General features: G+C 41.1%; 1 protein-coding gene across 2 annotated transcripts in view; it reads left to right on the top strand.

Annotated features, from left to right (window-relative positions):
* Positions 1–16655, top strand: part of minpp1b (multiple inositol-polyphosphate phosphatase 1b) — an 88171-nt gene extending 71516 nt beyond the window's left edge. Inside the window, exons 4-5 of one of the 2 annotated variants that reach the window (XM_048551071.2) lie at positions 5638–5989; positions 15823–16655. In XM_048551071.2, coding sequence (XP_048407028.1) covers positions 5638–5989; positions 15823–15897 — 427 coding nt within the window. In that variant the 3' untranslated portion in view covers positions 15898–16655. Of the gene's footprint in view, positions 1–5637; positions 5994–15822 lie in introns of both variants that reach the window. The other variant, XM_048551072.2, reaches the window with a different exon arrangement.
* The last annotated feature ends 1926 nt before the right edge of the window (positions 16656–18581 follow it).

Here is an 18581-nt window from a genome sequence, read left to right as displayed (position 1 = left end):
GAGGGGCACCTTTTTCACACAGAGGATGGTGTGTGTGTGGAACAAGTTGCCAGAGGAATTGGTGGGGGCTGGTGCGATTACAACATTTAAAAGGCATCTGGATGTGTACATGAATAGGAAGAGTTTAGAGGGAGATCGAACAAACACTGGCAAATGGGACTAGATTTATTTAGGACCCTGAGGGTCTGTTTCCATGCTGTAGAGCTCTAAATTTTACAACTCTATAACTGTCAAGAAAGTGGCGCAGTACATGGCAAAAACCTCAGTTCCCTAACAAAGGTTTTCTGATACCTCATAAGCCAGTCAATTGACAAGAGTGTGAGCTTGCTGCTGAAATCATTTTACAAGTGACTGCATTCCACTTTCAAGTGTGACACCAGTGCCTGCGCTGAACGCATTAATGTATTGGAGGGCTGTCAAGGTGATACTGAAGGAAGAGACAATGGGCCGTGCAACAGTATTGAGAGAGGGTGCAAATGTTAAAGTACTATCCATGCTGAGATTCTCAAGTTGAAAGCGCAGCACAAAGCTGTTTGTACTCACACAGCATGTAATGAGCTAGAAAAAAGTTACATTTAACCAAATCTCAATCCCTCTAATAGCAGACAAGCATAATCCAAGTTGCTTCGCAGTTGGCAGAGGGGCATGATGGCTCAGTGGTTAGCACTGTTACCTCACAGCGCCAGGGACTCGGATTTGAATCCCCCATTGAGCGATTGTCTGTGTGGAGTTTGCACATTCTCCCTGTGTCTGCGTGGATTTCCTCTGGATGCTGTGGTTTCCTCCCACAGTCCAAAGATGTGTAGGCTGGGTAGATTGGTCATGCTAAATTGCCCATTTGTGTCTAGGGTGGGAAATGCAGAGATAGGCTAGGGGTGGGTTTAGGTGGGATTCTCTTGGAAGGGTCAGTGTACCTCGATGGGCTAAATGGCCTGTTTCCACACTGTAGGGATTCTATGAATTTCTATGACTCAATGAAAAGGGGTGCGGGGAGGGGACAAGTGGGGAACTGCGGACAGACTGAATGAAAGTGAGTTCTGCAAATTTCTGTATCAGTCAGAGTCACATAAATATTCCTGGGATACAATGAGTTTTTTGAAAGTCCAATTGTTTCAAAAATTCTTCTCCATGTCCTATCGCCTAAAGAAAGGGCCATAAGGGATCTGTAAGAGTGTAAGTGTCCAGGTTTGTCACTATTTAAGCCCTTTGATGTAGAACATGTCTCGAAATATACTTCACTGATGCAAAAGAAAGGCAAACTTTGATGGAAGGTTAAGGTCAAAGGGGCAAGTTTCCAGAAAACTTTTAAATGCATGAAGAGAGGTAGAAAGTGGCAGAGGAGTTGACAGACGTATAGCCAAGCCAACTGAAGACTGTGACACCAAGAGTGGTGGAGGGAGGGTGATAACTAACTACTGGGATGTGCAAGAGGACTTACAAAGCTCGGGAGCAATCACGGCTGCAGAAGGGAGAAAGGACATTCAGTACCTGGATTCATACACAGCAATTGCTAAATAATCGTGAGACATTGCCATCCATCAAAGCAGGAAAGTCTTCCTGGATTGGAAAGTGGTAAGAAGTATTCTTGGAGCAGAAGGCTAAAAGAGGAGAACATGAAGGTCCTTTGACTACAAATGTTAGGATACAACAAAATAACTGAATTATTATTTTTATTTTATTCTGTTTTTAGTTTTTTCTTTTACTTAGCTGCTTAATTAAAGAGCTGTATTCCCTGGACATCAGCCATTGTTCCTTGTTGTACTATATGTTTCCTTTTGACATTCAGAAAAACAAGTGAGTGAACCGTTTCATGGTTATCATTCTCATAGGTGCTCTTGAAAGATCATCTTAATAAACTCAGAGGTTCTCAACTTTGTGACAAGCCCCCACACATGCTTTGAAAATTCCATATGTACCTGTAAACCAAAACAAGCACCTCTTTCCTCTAGACGACTTCGATATATAATTAAACATGCATCTTATTTTTATTTCATTTATTTAATATTAAAGTTGTTGATACTAGGCTAGCCAGGACTCTCATGATGAAAGGTGTATGAGTTTGATAAAGATATTAGTTTTCTTTTAAATAGCTTGGATTGTTATCTGGCAACAAATGGGTATTTTGCTGTTTTTGGAAAGGGGCTAATAACTAAGGGAGGCAGTCTTTCCGAAACCATGCAGTGTTAGTACCTGTACCTTTGATGCAGGAGGCCTAGGGTCAATCCCACCTTCTCCAGAGATGTGAATAGGTCGATGAGAAAAGTGTTTTATAAACCAGTATTTACCTCCCAGGGTAATGGCAGTTTCATTGGCGTTATCTTTTACATTTAGACTATCAAAGTTAGAAACCTAATTTAGTAAAACTAAAGCATTGCCAAATTCTTCCTCCTCTAAGTCGGGGTTGTTCGCATGCAATGAAGCAAGGGACCTTATCTGAAAATATTTAACAGTCACTCTGTGGCAAGTTGTTGCTATTTCAAGGAAACACATTCATAACCAAGTTAAGTAATATCTAACCCCAGAAAGTACCCTCCAACACAATCCGTGCATGTTGAAACTCTAATGCTCCTACTGTAAATCATTATTACAACCTCCTGCCTCCATTGCTCAACAAATATCTTCTGCCCTGGAGCCATCTCCTCAGTGAGCAAATTCTCAGCCTATCTGTGCTGTCCGTGTATAGACTGGATGTCCGAGACCTTCCTCGCCAATTCCAAACCCCACTCAACTGCTTATTGACAGCAACAAATAACCTATTATTTTCTGCCAAGCAAGAGAAACAAGTCCTGGGAAACTCTACCCCTCACCAATGAATAATGACCCCAGTTTCCACCCCAGACCCATGTCTATGAGTCCACTGCTCTGTCTTCCTCTCTCACCATTCAATATCAACCATCACCCAATCTCATCCTTTTCTGATCGCCCCTGTTGTCCTTTCCTTACCCATTCCCTGTCCACTTACTGCATATTTTTCCCTGTCTTCCTCTTTTGCTTTCTGCCTACATGTTTCATTATTATTATCTTTATATTCCACCCTTTCTTCCCATCCCTCTAGTGTTTTCATTCCCTCGTTCACCATCTTCTCCTTAGCATCCATTTTTTTCCTCTCCCCCTCAATTCCATTCTTTACCCCTTCTCCTCCCCGTACCCTTTTAGTTCTTCCCTTCTTCTTCCATCCATTACTGTTCATCTTGCCTTCATTTTCTTTATTACCTCTGCACACAGACCATTCCCCATACATTCCTCTCCTCTTCCCTCTTCCTTTCGGTTACTGTTCTCTCCTCTAATCTTCTGCTATTCCCAGCATCACTCACACGCTTCACAATTGCATTCTGTCCTTATCTCCCATTGAACCCAATTACCTCTCTTCCACTGATTGTGCTATACTTGACCATTGCTGTCTGTTTGTTAACAGTAGATCAACTGGTGATTCAGATACTTGTACCCTTCATGAGCTAGTAATAATGAAACAATAACATACTGCATGTTCTGGTATCAATGCAATGTTAGAATCATAGAATCCCTTACAGTGGAGGCAGGCCATTTGGCCCATTGAGTCCACACCAACCCCCCCATCTCCCGAAAAGCAGTCCACCTAAACCCACTCGCTAACTTATCCCCATAATCCAATATGTTCCATGGCTAACCAGCCTAGCCTGCACATCTCTGGCTACTATGGGCAATTTAGTACGGCCAATTCACCTAACCTGTGCATCTTTGGACTCTGGGAGGAAACCAGAGCATGTGGGGAAAACCCACACAGACACGGGAAGAATGTGCAGACTCCACACAGACAGTCGCCCGAGCCTGGAATTGAACCTGGGTCCTTGGTGCTGGGAGGCACCGAGACAACATGCCACCCAGTAATGATACGGAAAAGAGGATTTCAGTCTTAATACCAGAAATTGTGTTTGATCAGATTGAGAACATACAGTTTTTTTTTGATGAGTTATTTAACATAAGAAGTAGAAGGATTCTCTACAATAACATTTGAATGATCATTACATTTATGTAATAATGGTTACATTATTTGGTTTTATCCTGAAAAAAATTGATTAGTAATCAGTAAATTACTGGTCTAGTTTAAATTTGCACTGAAGATGGGTGGGAAGCCTAGTATGGTCTGCCAATAACATTAGCTATACCCTGAGAGTAGATGTATATGCACCCATCGAATAAAATGACTGCCCTGGCTGCATGCCTGCTAATACAGTCCCACACCAGAGTTGTCTTGTGATGAAGGCCACTGTTTCAAAGACCTAAGATAATTTTTTTTTGATTACCTAAGATTGTTGCATGTGCTTGTTGGTGTATCAGTCATAACTTGTTATTCAGTCCCACTTGAATTGTGTGTGCCCTATCAATACTACACCACCCAATAAATCTCCCATGTGTATTTGGAATAGAATATAATTTGGTTCCAGGTTCCTGTGTTTTCTCTGACTGGTTTCTGGTAAATGAGAACACATTGCGCATAGTCCTGCAGGACAAAGCTGATAGTAATTTGTTGCGGCTTGGACGAAAGAGGCAGAAAGTTGTCGTTGAAAGTGGGAAACATTGCACTGGCTCAGAAAACGACGCTTCATTGAGGTAGGATCCAGTTTGCAGTGTCGAAGTTGACCGCTTCTTCTCTTGTACCTGCAAGCAAACGTGTGTGCAGCTGCTAACTCGAAATGAGAACCTACTCATCTGTCAGAGATATGAGCCAGGATACATTTGGAATGATTGAGAAATAGGAGCAAGAGTAGGCCACTCACCCCTCAGGTCTGCTGTACCATTCAATGAGATCATTTTTAAACTTCTACCGCAACACCAACTTACTGCGCAATCCAAATATCCCTGAATAGTATGCCTTTCAATATTTAGAAATCTTATTTATTTCTGTCATGAACATACTCAATGACTGAGTTTCCCCAGAACTTGAACTAAAGAATTCCAAAGATTTTTCATCCTCTAAAAGAAGGAATTCCTTCTCATCTCACTTCCAAGTGGTCTGACCTTTATCCTGAGATCATGTCCTTAGTTCTAAACGTATACTTATTCCCCATGTTCCCTTCCCCCTTCTCATCACCTGCCAAGTGGGAACATTCATCCTGCATCTTTTTTGCGAGAATCTTAGAGCTAAAAAGATTTTTTTTTGTTAAAGATGTGCTTCTCTTCTCTGATGACGTCGTTGTATGACTTTTTCATACAACTTGTGCAGTGCTTTGTAAAACAGTTGCACCATCACCAGTGATTTACAGGCTAACTATGGGAAATGCAGGGGTAGGACTGGCCAATTGAGTGTGGGTGGGATGCTGATCGGAGGGTCAGTGTGAGCTTGATGGGCTGAAGGGTATGTGCAGGGAAGTTGTGTTGAAACATGTAAGAAGGGGATACAACTACCCCAAGTGGTCCATTAAACGAGGGATTGACAATAAGTACCAACTTCATCCCTTGACCCCAAATAATTTCAAAATGCTGCGCAGCACATCCACTTGCAGAATTCCTGAAGCCTGGCCCCCCAGTTGAATGTAACTTTGTCAATGATCAATGGTTTTTAACAGGAGCATGGAAGCTCCATCATTAAAATAGTAATGCTAGTAAACGTGCAGAAAAGCTGTTTATTACCATTTTGCTTTTGTTTTCTGCACACAGGAACCAGTCCATATCTCATACTGCTGTTGTTCGCTTCGGACACGCAGAGACCCTCCTACCTGTCCTGACTCTCATGGGTTATTTCAAGGACGACAACCCATTATTGGCAAATAATTTTGAAGCACAAAAGGGTCGCAAGTTCAGAAGCGGATGGATTTCTCCATTTGCTGCAAACCTCGTTCTCGTGTTGTACAGTTGCAGCGGAGCACGGGGCCTGGGAGACAAGTACAAACTCCAGTTATTTCTGAATGAGAAGCCACTGCCATTTCCTCACAGTGGAAACCTTGTAACCGACTATGAGGATGTAAAGTACAGCTATGAGCACCTTACCGAATCACTGAAATTCAACAATGTATGTGAGTTTGCCACAATGGAGGACTTAATTTCACTAGAGCATGATGAATTATGAGCTAGCTGCGTGTATTCTTTCTGATGGGCTCAGTTTGGCCTCCATGTCACTAGAATTTGGATTTTTTTTATTATTGGGAAGATTTCCTCATTTGTCTTACATACAGTGTAGATGTCACTGAATCTTCTTTGACAGGACTCGGGACAAATCCTTCTGTTTTGAGGCAGAAATTTATCCTGTGGTTTTTGAATGTCACAACGCACTTCAGTAGTAGTCAACTGACCAGTCTCTGTAAGCAGTATCCTGTGTGTTTCACGTTTAGTGACTAACAGATAGTACGTTAATTGTTGGACTTTTGAAGGATTGAAGCTGCTACTAAACGTCCGATGTCAGAAAGCTCAATTGTAAGAAACTTTGACAATGAACCAATGGTTCTGGTGGAATCAAAACAGATATCACTGGATGCACTCAGTTAGTTGGACAGCATTTGTTCATAGAGAAGCAGAATTTCTGTTTGATCTGGGAATACAAGAGCTGAACTTCCAACGGAAGGTCATTAATTAACAGTTCTGGCAGCTGCAGAATTTTGCTTTTTTTTAATGCTTGTACTGCCGAGATTGCTGATTACAGATTAATGTTTCAATTGGCCAAGTTTCATGAAATGATACAGCGGAGTAAATTTCCTAAGCATTTTTAAGTTTACAGTGTAACCTTTTTTTGTTTGTTAATGTTTGTATGTAATAACTTAACGTGGTAGTTGGTTCCCAGGGATTACAGATGGTTAGATTGAGTTGTGCAATTCAGACCAATATGTTCAGGACAGGATAAAATTTCTCTTGGACCAGCAAAACAAGCCTTGTTTCTCACAGTTGAAGCTAACCACTGGCCCTATATCCTCACAAGATACAAAAGTTGCAAAGGCACTATACCGAAGGCAATTCCCAGTGCCTTTGCAAACATTTGTCTCTTGTCAACATCACTAAAATAGATTATCTGGGCATTATCTCATTACTTTTTGTGGGAGCTTCCTGTGTGCAAACTGGTTGTTGAGTCTTTTGGGGTGACCTAAGGACATGAAAGCACCTTTACAAAACTGCTTCTTCCAGTGGGACAACAACAAAAAAAGGGAAATACAATCTTAAAATTCAAGTTGAACCGTTCAGGTGTGAAATTGGAATCATCGAAACTTACAGCTCAGGAAGAAGCCAATCAGTCTGTCTTTCTGGGAATTTGGTTGTGCATAGTCCCACTTCCTGGCTTTTTCTTCTTCAGGAAGTTCCTCATCCTCAAGTACCATTCAACTCCCTTTTTAAAATTGTTCTGGAAATCAGTTTCCACCATGTATTTACAAGGAGAACATTCCAGATCCTGACATTCTTTGAATGAAATAATTCTCTTGCTGCAAAACTTTGATTTTAAAATTTATAACCTCTGATTAATGACCAACTCTCAAGAAGGAATGGATTTTCCTCTATCAGAACCTCTCAATGCCTTGAACATCTCCAGAAGGTCACTTCTCAGCATTCCATGCTCCAAACAGAACATTCCTAATTTTTCCAACCTGTCATCACAAATAAAGGCTATCATTGCCGGTAACCCAAATCTGATTCTGACTTTAGCCTCTTGAATTCTTTCCTCTCAGACTCACTGCCTGACACCAGTTGTCCTGTTCCCCTATTGGCCTGTAACACTGTATCTCCTCAGGTAACCATTATCTAATTGAATAACGAAGCAGGACTGAAGAGGTGAATGGCCCACTCTTATCTCTGATGATCAGAAGTGCAGAGGTTATTAATTCAGATTGCCCCAATGATAAACTATGAATATAAGTTCAGTACATCTCTGAGGGATCACCAGAGCAAAGTATCTATAATATTTGTCAGATTTTCATAAACTCTGAACTGTGTCACTAATACTTACCAGGGAATCCCAGCATAGACTGATTTGTCTGTGGCTCTAGACCAAACTATGTGGTCAATTCTTACTGAAGTTACTCAGTTGTAAACATCCAAAATGACCCATTGAAGTAGTTTACAGCTCCTTTATGGTCAATAAAAGCAACCTTGTCAGGGTCATCCACATCTTGAAAACAAATTGTAATCAACATAAAATCTGCATTCATGTGGAGAATCCCCCTTTATCTTCCTCATCCTCTTCAAACTTGATGCAGTGGCAGTAGCACATCGCCCTGCAAGTTTGCCCTATTATTCTCATTGTTCACTCACATTCGCACTGCAGACTGCCCAAACTTTGGAATGCTGCTGTAAGAGGTCAGTCTGTTTTCTTTCATTCCCTACTCCGTGGCTCATTAAATACTTTTTGCTAAAAGCTACAGGATTCTCCAAGGCTGTCTGTGAAACCTGACTAAGTAGCAACTGAGTGATTGGCAGCTCCACCAGTAAAAGATGGTAATTGAAGAATTAGCCTATTACCGCGTCCATTGAACAAGATAACACAAAGGTGAAGAAGCTCACTGCCATGGGACCTTTGTTACCTCCTAACAATGTCTCCAACTGATATCCTGTCAAGGATTAATGTAAGGCTTAAATCTTGCTTTGACAGAGCGCATTTGGTTGTGGATCATTGCTGTCAATTTGCTTATAGGTCAAGGATCATTCCCTATCTTTGGTGCTCATTTCAAAGTCAAGTATGAGATAGACCTGTGGTTCTGAAAGTTCCTTGGGTAGTACTAAGTCTTGAAGTTCCGTCTCACAGATCTTTGAACTACCCAAGACCTGTTCATGCTTTACGTTCTCCAGACATCCAGCAATAATGCTGTATTTGTGCTACTGTAAGTCACCTTATTCTGAGCTGGGAACATTGTCACTGATTGTGTTACTTGTAGTGCTGGCTTCTTCAACTGCTTTGACGTTTTCTTTTGAAATGTATGTAAATAAATCAAGCTGCCTATGTAACTAACAACTAAAAGAGTATACTCATGAGTGAAAATGTTAACTCCCAGAACCTCTCACAAATTCAAAAATGAATGCCACTTCGAGCCTCCGTGTTAATTCTCCCGGAATTAGCCACATGGAGAGAGGTATGAGAAACAAATGTGTGGTAGATACAGCACTGAGAGATTTAGCCCCAAGTCATGCAGAAAGAGGGCTCGCCAATGGTGGATCAAGCTGTCAGCAAAGGACAAAGAACCCAGTGGTACTTGTGCATACTTTGTGAGAGATGAAGACTAAGGGAGGAAGTCCGAACAATAAGTCTGGAGTGGTGTCCGAAACACACTCATGTCAAATCGTCTCATTGTGCTGACAATGCCTGCAACCAAGCCAGTGCCAAACATCAGGCTGTGCTTCCCTTTAGTCCCAATAAGGTTGAGAGGGAGATCCTGATATTTACAAGCCTAGGTCTCCATTGATTTTTCCCAGGCTTGTGATTGGAGAAGAACATTTATCTGTTTCTCTGTCCCTACAGCTGCCGCCAGCCCTGCTGAGTTGCTCCAGCATGCTCTGTTTGTGGCACTTTAAATTGTGATCGCGTAAATAGTTATTCAATGTCTTGACGGCTTCAGTGGAACAAAAACACTTCTTTCACCCAATGACAGGAAACATTGCTGTTTGCTGGAATACAAAATGTACATCTTCCTCCTTGATTTCAAGTTTTTTTTACAAAATGCTGCAGTTGGTTGTCAGGCCATCCGGTGTAGCTTAGTCTTGCTGAACACGCAGTTGACTAGAAAGAATAGACATCCTCACCAGAATAGATAATGCTGCATTAGGTGCATGAGGTATGGGGGAGAAAATAAAGGGAGAGTGCTGACGGAGTCTCGAGTTTGGAGTGGGTGGGTATTGGGAATGAGGGAATCCAGGGCAAAGCATATCCCTGGAAAGTCTGATCCAGGAAACAATGCAAAAGGCCCTGACAAAACAGGACAGTTCATCATATACACGAGAATCCAACTTACCTGCCAAAACTTTGCTGAAAAAGAGAGGTACCATCAAATCAATCAATTACCTTTATTGTATGTGTAAGGAATCCTGGATAGTAAAGCTTCTCAGTTGTCATTCATCAGGAGCTCTTACATATTTTAAGTATAGGATTGTATGTGATCTACAAAGTAATTGTAGTGATTAGTGCGAGGTTAGCCAGGTGGACCTCATAGGATATGATTTCTGTAAATGGGGCTGTTCACCTGATCCAATTAGGGAGCCCTGCCTGACAGATCTAAGCAGGAGGGTACAGGGCACAGTAAGTGGGCAAATGCTGGTTTCATAAACCAGAAATTGTGACTTCAATCCCTGCTCATGTCTGGTAGCAGTAAGCCGAATTGTGAACATTCGGGGTGCTGGACTCTGGCCTTTCCATCACAACTACATTTCTTTAATTTACCCTCCAATTCTATTTTAATTTGATCCCTGCCCCACCCCCTTCATCTTTTCATTCATATGGGCATTTACCTCCAGAGGGGCTCAGCTTGCTACTGGTCCTTTGGTCACTTGGGTGTTTTTTCTGGTGGTGGACTATCAATAAAGTTATTTACACATCTGATGTTTTTACTGTGTCTCACATCTACACACAAAACAGAAGGCAAAAAACAACCAGGAGATTTAGAAAAAATCATATACGCAGGAGGGTCAAGGGCTCTGCTTACACTCGGAGCCAGCTCTGTGCTGGTTGGGTCAGTGTCATGTACTGTACTTGTGTAAATAAAGGGGAACTTGCTGACAGGATACCGGCCTCTACGGAGGGTTTTCAGTAATAAAATGGTTTAAATTGAAAAGAATCTCTAAACCATCAAGTGCTTTCCTTAGTTAGTATGGTGCAGTTTTCACCTGTAAGTGTGTGTTATTTTGGATTCCCATAAGAGACCAGTATTCCAGCTCTGTTGTGTCATGTTTAACAAGAGAGAGAGAGGGAGCAAAGTTTTCTGAAGAGCTCCATGTATAGTACTCATCCCTGTTAACAAGAGGCAATTTTAAGTAGAAAGTAACCACAGTTTCTTACAAAAAGGAAAGGCCCAAGCATGAAGTGTTTAATTTCTAAGTATTAGTCACCTGGTTAATACGTAATATATAGACTAATGGATTAATAACTAATAGACTAACGGTTTGGGTTTTCATGGATTTTGAGACCCATAACAAAAGCAGGCAGGACCTTGATGAAAAAGTTCTGATCCAGTTTCTGGCTGATACGGCTTTCGCTGGGAGGGGATAGAAGGCAGATGTGATTCACAGACAGGAAGCTACACCCCAGTTCAGCCATTTGGAATTAGTGCTGAGTTCCAGGAAATCCAACTTTTGTGGTTCTGCAGGCTTCGATCCACATTGTGGGAGTTAAAAATTCATAAAGAAGTTGTGAATGCTCTTGAAGGCTAGAATAATCTCTTTGGTGTCTTGATCTGAAGTTATTTTAATCCTCAGCCCTTTAAATGTTGTCAGGCAAACAAGGCAAAAGCAAAGTACTTATGGGTCTGGACATTGAAGCAAACACAGAAAATGCTGGAGAATTTCAACAGGTCTGGCAGCACCTGTGGGGAGAGAAACAGAGTTAACATTTTGTGCCCAGTATGACTCTCCTTCAAACTTTGGATTAAATGTGGGATAAAATTGAACTGGGGATGGAACAATTTTGATAGTGTGAGTTGATGCTGATGGAGAGAAAGAGCAAGTCTATGCAAATGATAGTGCATGGCACTGAGCGTGGATCTCAGAATGTGGTAGGAGCAGCTGTCTACGGAGGATCGTATGTCTCGGACACACCCGTAATCTGGGATATGTTCAAAATATAAAGGATGGAGCTTCACTTGGAATCCATGCAGGGTAAGGTGGAGACAGAGACAGTCATAAAGGTTAAGAGATGTGGCTGTGAAAGCAAGTTTGAGGAAACGATTTATTCAACATCAATGGTAGGGATATAGAAAGCAACAAAGGTGAACAAAAATCCTGATAGAATATGTGCATACCTGGAAGAGAAGTGACAGTGGAGTTCTGAAGAAGTCATACCAGACTTGAAGTTTTAAGATGCTGCCAGACTTGCTGAGTTTCTTCAGCTTTCTTTGTTTTCTTGAAGCAAACAAGGCACCAGTTAGAGTTAAGGACATGCTGCTGAGAGGGTTTTGGTTGACAGGCCATGTGGTGTAGTTTAAAATTTAAATTGCCATCCATTTTACTTCAAATTGATTGTTGCCATCTCTCTAGGGCTGTGATTACAACTGTGCCCATTAAGGATGGTTGACTGACTGTCAAAACTTCAAAATAACTGATCTCAGTGGCAGAAGGGGAAGCTGAGTTCACTTTTTGATTAAAAAGTTTCACTTAATGATTAGCCTTCTTTGATATTGTTATTGAACACAGGTTTGTTTTATAACAGATTGAACACTTAAGCTGATTTAAAATCTTCGAATGGGTTTCATGAATGAGGCATTTTTGAGTAGGGGTGAGAGCTTTATAGTCTGTTAGAAATGCAATTTTTCCTTGCATCTCCACATGGCTCCTGAGGTCTGGTCAGAGAAAATATTGGGTGGGTGCCCTTGGAGGTGGCATCAGACAAGAGGGTGTGTGATGAAGGAGAGGGGGAATGAAAGCTGAACAGTTGTCAACACAATTGGGATGAAGTCCTGAAAAATTAATGTAGGCTTTCCATTTACTTGCATCATCTTGAAACTCTGTCCTGTGTGTTACCAGCTTATTTTTATATTCATTCGTAGAATTTGGGCATCTCTGGCCGGACCAGCATTAATTGCCCATTACTGGTTGCCCTTGAGAAGGTGGTAGCGAGTTGTCTTCTTGAACAGCCAAAGGCCATTCGATATAGGTAGAGATGCGTTTAGAGAGAGAATTCCAGGATTTTGACCCAGCAACAGTAAAGGAATGATAATATATTTCCAAGTCAGGACGGTGAGTGGCTTGGAGCAGAACTTACATGCAGTGGTGTTCCCATGTATCTGCTGCCCTTGTTCTTCTGGATGGTAGTGTTCATGGATTTGGAATGTGCTGTCTGAAGGAGCCTTGGTGAATTTCTGCAGTGCATCTTGTAGATGGTGCAGACTGCTATGACTGAGCATCATTGGTGGAAGGGCCGAATGTTTCTGGATGCGGTGTGAATCTGAATGATGTCAAACTTCTTGGCTGACCCTTAGAAAACAAATTGTGGTAGTGGACGGAAAATATTCAACATGGTGCTCAGTTACGAGTGGTGTAGTTCAAGGATCAGTTCTGGGTCCTCTTCTATTTGTGATTTTTGTAAATGTTTTGGTTGAAGGAGTGGAAGGGTGGATTAGTAAGTTCGCGGACAATACGAAGGTGGGTCACGTTGTGGATAGTGTGGAGGGCTGTTCTAGGTTACAAAGGGACATTGATAGGATGCAGAGCTGGGCTGCGAAGTGGCAGATGGAGTTAAACCCTGAAAAGCGTGAAGTGATTCGTTTTGGAAGGACAAATTTGAAAACAGAATACAGGGTTAATGGAAAGATTTTTGGCAGTGTGGAGGAGCAGAGGAATCTTGGATTTCATGTCCACAGTTCCCTGAAAGCTGCCACCCAGGTGGATAGACTTGTTAAGAAAGCGTATGGTGTGTTAGCTTTCACTAATAGTGGGATTGAGTTCAAGAGCTGTGAAATTATGCTCCAACTATACAAAAGCCTGGTTCGGCCACATCTGGAGTATTGTGTCCAGTTCTGGTTGTCTCATTACAGGAAAGAAGTGGAAGCATTGGAAAAGGTGCAGAGGAGATTTAATAGGATGTTGCCTGGAATGGAGGGAAGGTCTTATGAGGAAAGGTTGAGAGAGCTAGAACGACGAAGGATGAGACGTGATTTGATAGAGGTGTGTATAAAATGATCAGAGGTGTAGATAGGGTGGACAGCCAGAGACTTTTTTGTAGGGTGGAGGTAGCTATTATGAGGGGACATAGTTTTAAAGTGATTGAAGGTAGATATAGGGGAGACATCAGAGGTAGGTTCTTTACACAAAGAGTGGTAGGGGTGTGGAATGCATTGGTGGAGAGAGCATTTAAGCAGCTATTAGATAGGCGTAGGGATGGAGGTTAGATAGACCTTAGGATTAGGGTAAAAGTTCAGCTCAACATTGTGGGCCGAAGGGCCTGCACTGTGCTATACTGTCTATGTTCTATGCTCTTGAGTGCTGTTGGTGTTGCACCCGTCCAGGCAAGTGGGGAGTATTCCATCATACACCTGACTTGTGCCTTATAGTTGGGGTCAGGCTTTGGGGAGTCAGAAGGTGAGCTATTCGCTGCAGTGTTCCTAGCCTCTGACCTGCTCTGCTAGCCACAGTATAGAAATGGCAAGTCCAGGTGAGTTTCTGGTCAATGGATATTGAAAGTGCTAGATTCAATGGCACAGATAACATTTAATGGCAAGAGGCAATGATTAGAATCTATCTTCTTGGAAATTTTCATCGCGTAGCATTTGTGTGGTACAAATGTTAGTTGTCACTTGTCAGCCCAAGTCTGAATATTGTTCAGATTTTGTTGCATGTGTTTCTTCAATGTCTGAGGAGTTGTGAATAGTGAACATTATGCAATCATCAGTGAACATCCCCATTTTTGACCCTGTGATGGAAGGATGGTCATTGATGAAGTAGCTGAAGACAGTTGGATCAAGAACACTGAGACCATCACTGTTTCCGATATGTATTCATGACTTTGAGGAAGAAGCGAGTGCACTGTGGCCAAACTGGGAGAGGGCATTGATTTAAAATAAGGAGTAGAATGTTTAGAGGGTCTATAAGCAAACTTGTTCTCATCCAGAGAGTGATAGGAATCCTGAATTCACTACATATAAAGGTGGTAGAGGCAAAAATCCTCATTATGTTTAGAAAAATTCAGCTGTATATTTGCAGTTATGAGGCATGCAAGGTTTCGAGCCAAGTGTTGGGAAAGTGAGGTTGAAATAGTTAGGTGCAGACTTGATGGGCTGAAGGGCCTTTTTCCGTGCTGTCAGTTTCCATGACTCTATGACAGTCATTTAAAAAAGGCTGAGTTAATCAAATCAGTAAAGTGAAGTAGATTAGTAATCACCTGTTACTTAGTGTGCTTGAGTGAGAAATTAATATTATCACAAACATTTATCTTTTTACTAATAAAAGCTTAACTATGTTGTATTATATCCCATGCTGTAAGTTGAGCATATAACTTTCACAGGTAAATATGCTAGATCTTTGGACCATCCCTTCATATCTGATGTAGGATGAGTAGAGTTCATTCACAAACAGGAGCAGGTTGTAACATGACCATTCTGTACCTGCCTCAGTCCTTGAGCTCTCCAGTGGCATATCTCTGGCCAGAGTAGTTTATAGGAAGTGTCATGGTTTAGAGTGGATATCATTACTTCCCCTATTAGCAAGTATCTTACTTTTAATTCAAATAGTTTAGGACACAGCATGAAAAATTGTCCAACAAACAAAGAAAGTCAAGAGGTAACCTTATAGAGGTCTGTGGAATTGTGAATAGTTTTCATGGATTGAATAATGAATGAATGAGAGGAAGAGAAAGATAACGGGCCAGTAATACAAGCCAGTCATCAACTAAGAAAATGGCAAATTAAGAAGAAAAGCCTTTACCCAAGGAGTGATAAGAAAATGAAACTTGCTATTACAGGGAGTGGTTGAAGTGAATACTTTGGATGGGGGGGGGAAACAGATCTAAGGAAGAAGGGAATACATACTTATGATGTTAGCTTTTGATGAGAGGAAGCTTGGACAGATCATAAAAAAAGACTAACATTGAGCTGGAGGGTAGAATGGTCTGTTTCAGTGCCTTTGTTATACATAATCTTATGTGGATACTTGAGACAATTAGTGTGTTCCTCTTTACTTTTAAAATGGTACTTGTTCCCACACACTAATAATCTTCTCTCTCTCTTACAGGTGTGTGATGACTACAGTTACTTCCATTTCATTTTATTTCTCCTTCTTCTTTTTTTGTTTCTAATTTATGATTAAAATTGCCATCAATTAGACTTTTTACATCTTTGTTTTATGGTTATACAGTTGATTCAGAATTTGCAGTTTTCGTAAATATAACAATTCAGCACCATTCAGGCTTTCAGCCTTTGAAGGAGATCTGCAATTAATTACAGTAATTTGCTGTGTAAATAAATTTCTCCTCATCCCCACTCTACACCTTGTGTCATGACAGGACGAAGGTGAAATCAGGATATGACCCGATTTCTCTCGGAGTAGAACAATGGTGTTCTTGCTTTGGGCACTAATTGTGACCTTTACAAGCCACAACATTAGCATTTCTCAGCCTTTTAAATTTGTCAGGAACAATTCCCTTCCACACAAGCGCCTAAACCATGGATTGGGTTCAGCAGGTAAAAAATGTTTAGAAAAAAGGCAATTCAGAAGAAGAGAAAGATTAAAAGGAGAAAGAGAAAACTGCAGCTTTGTTTCAGTCAACTTCTGAAAGTAAAAAAGAAAGCCCAAATCGGAAGGGAGTACAATGGACAACATGTGACAAAAATTGGAACACAGTTTATCCTTTGGTACATCCTGAGCCTAAAGAAACTGGAACAAAAGAAACTTGGAAGAATAAGTGAAATCTCGCAAGTGATCAATGGGAGACTTTTGATTATAATGACTTGTAACTATGGATAAATTATTCCTTTGCAAATCATGAAGGCAATTTACATCCACGGTATATTTCTTTGCTTGTACATTAATAATCATACAAATTCTGATTAAATGGTACTGACTAATCTGTTTCGGACTGTAGATGAGATCACATGTTGAAAAACCACAATACAACAACATAAATTTATACAACACCTTGAACATGCAAAATTTCACAAGGGCAGTTTACAAGAGCATAACTGGGCAAATATTCTGTGACTTGAGAACTTGGTTGTCCCATTGTGAAGATAAGTTATATCATACCAATGAAGGTTTTGGACCTGTAATAGAACATCGAGAAGCTTAGGTTGCAGGTTGAGGTGAAATGACAAAAAAAATTGGGGGGGAAGATGGGTCGGCTGAGTGGAAAAGGGGAATTACCTCTTGATTCAGAACTGGAATTTATTTGGATGATCCAAACAGGGTAAGGCCCCAGACCATGTTATCTAAGGTCCCTGGGTTTAATTCAATTGTATACCCATTGCAAACCCAGAAATTTTAGGGCATTGAACTTTAAATGGGTGCACACACATTGTTTAGCAGATGGTTGCAGTGTTTAAGAATTGAAACATATCTGTTGTGGAATGCAAAACCAAAAATAACAACAACTACAGTTTGCATTTGTGTAGTATCTCTACTATGGAAGACGCCACAAAACTTGAGAGCAGTCAAGTAAAATGCACCTGGTGCTGAGTAAAGAAAAGTCATCAAAGGCTTGATTGATGAGGTCGCTTTTAGATATTGGTCAGTTCTGGAAGCTTCTGTGGTTGTGGCGGATGAGGAAGGAGGCCTAGGGACAGAAGAGGCTGGAGATTCTCTTGGGGTGGGAAGAAAAGCATCAGATTCCTTTGATGCTGCCCCTCGAACCGTGACTCTGTTGTAGATTAAGCATCATCTCACTCAGCTTTGAACATGTATGATCCAGACAAACGACCCTCAGAGAAAAGAAATTCTTCCTCTTCTCCATCAATGTTCCCGAGTTCTACAATCAACATTTCAGGATCATTAGACCCAAAATATCGACTCTGTTTCTTTCTCCACAGATGCTCCCAGACGTGTTGAATTTCTCCAAAAATTTTTGTTTTTGTTTTTATTTTTCAACGTTAGAATTAACTGCATTGTCACGTGAGTACAGTAACACATTTGCTACTTGCAGTTCCATCTTAGGTACCGAGGTACAGATTCGTAAGTATACATTCTGTGGGAAAAAAATTAGAAGAACAAAGAAATAAAAAGGCCTAGAAATAAATTAGTTCCACAGTTCTGTGTTCTTCTCCATAGTTCTATAGTTCTATATCCACACCACAATCCCCCCACCCCAGAGGGAAACTCTCGGATGTTCCCCTGTCAACTATTTGAATCAAATCATGAAATTGCTGGGGCCTTGTGTGAAATCTTTATATCCTGTAGTCACAGCTGAGATCCCAGAGGAATGGAGAATAGCCAACATTGTTTATTGGAAAAGATTCTCAGGGACAGAATTTATTCATCTTGGAAAAATATGGACTTAGTAGTGAAAGGCAGCATAGCTTTGTGCACGGGAGGTCATATTTAGCAAACTTGATTAGGTTTTTTGTGGAAGTGACAAAGATGATTGATGAAGGCAGGATGGTGGATGTTGTCTATATGGACTTTAGCAAGGCCTTTGACATGGTCCTTAATGGCAGCCTGATACAAAAGATAAAGTTGCATGGGCCTGGGATGATTGAATATGATGGACACAGAGCCAGCTTTGTCATATAAGACAGAGTAGTGGTGGAAGGGTATTGTTCTGACTGGAGATCTGTGACCAATAGTATTCCACAGGGATCAGGGATGCCTGATGTTTGTAAAATGTATATGATTTGGATGAGAATGTAGGTGGCCTGATAGGTAAGTTTGTGGATGACACAAAGATTGGGGCAGTTGCGGATATTGAGGAGAATTGTCAAAGGATACAGCAGGATGTAGATCGGGTGGAGACTTGGGCGGAGAAATGGAAAATGGAAATAATCCAGACAAATGTAAAGTGA

This window comes from Stegostoma tigrinum, chromosome 20 (assembly GCF_030684315.1).
Source record: "Stegostoma tigrinum isolate sSteTig4 chromosome 20, sSteTig4.hap1, whole genome shotgun sequence".
In the NCBI taxonomy this organism is placed as follows: domain Eukaryota; kingdom Metazoa; phylum Chordata; class Chondrichthyes; order Orectolobiformes; family Stegostomatidae; genus Stegostoma; species Stegostoma tigrinum.
Note: the sequence above shows the minus strand (reverse complement) of the source record. Positions and strands in the feature narration are given on the sequence as shown.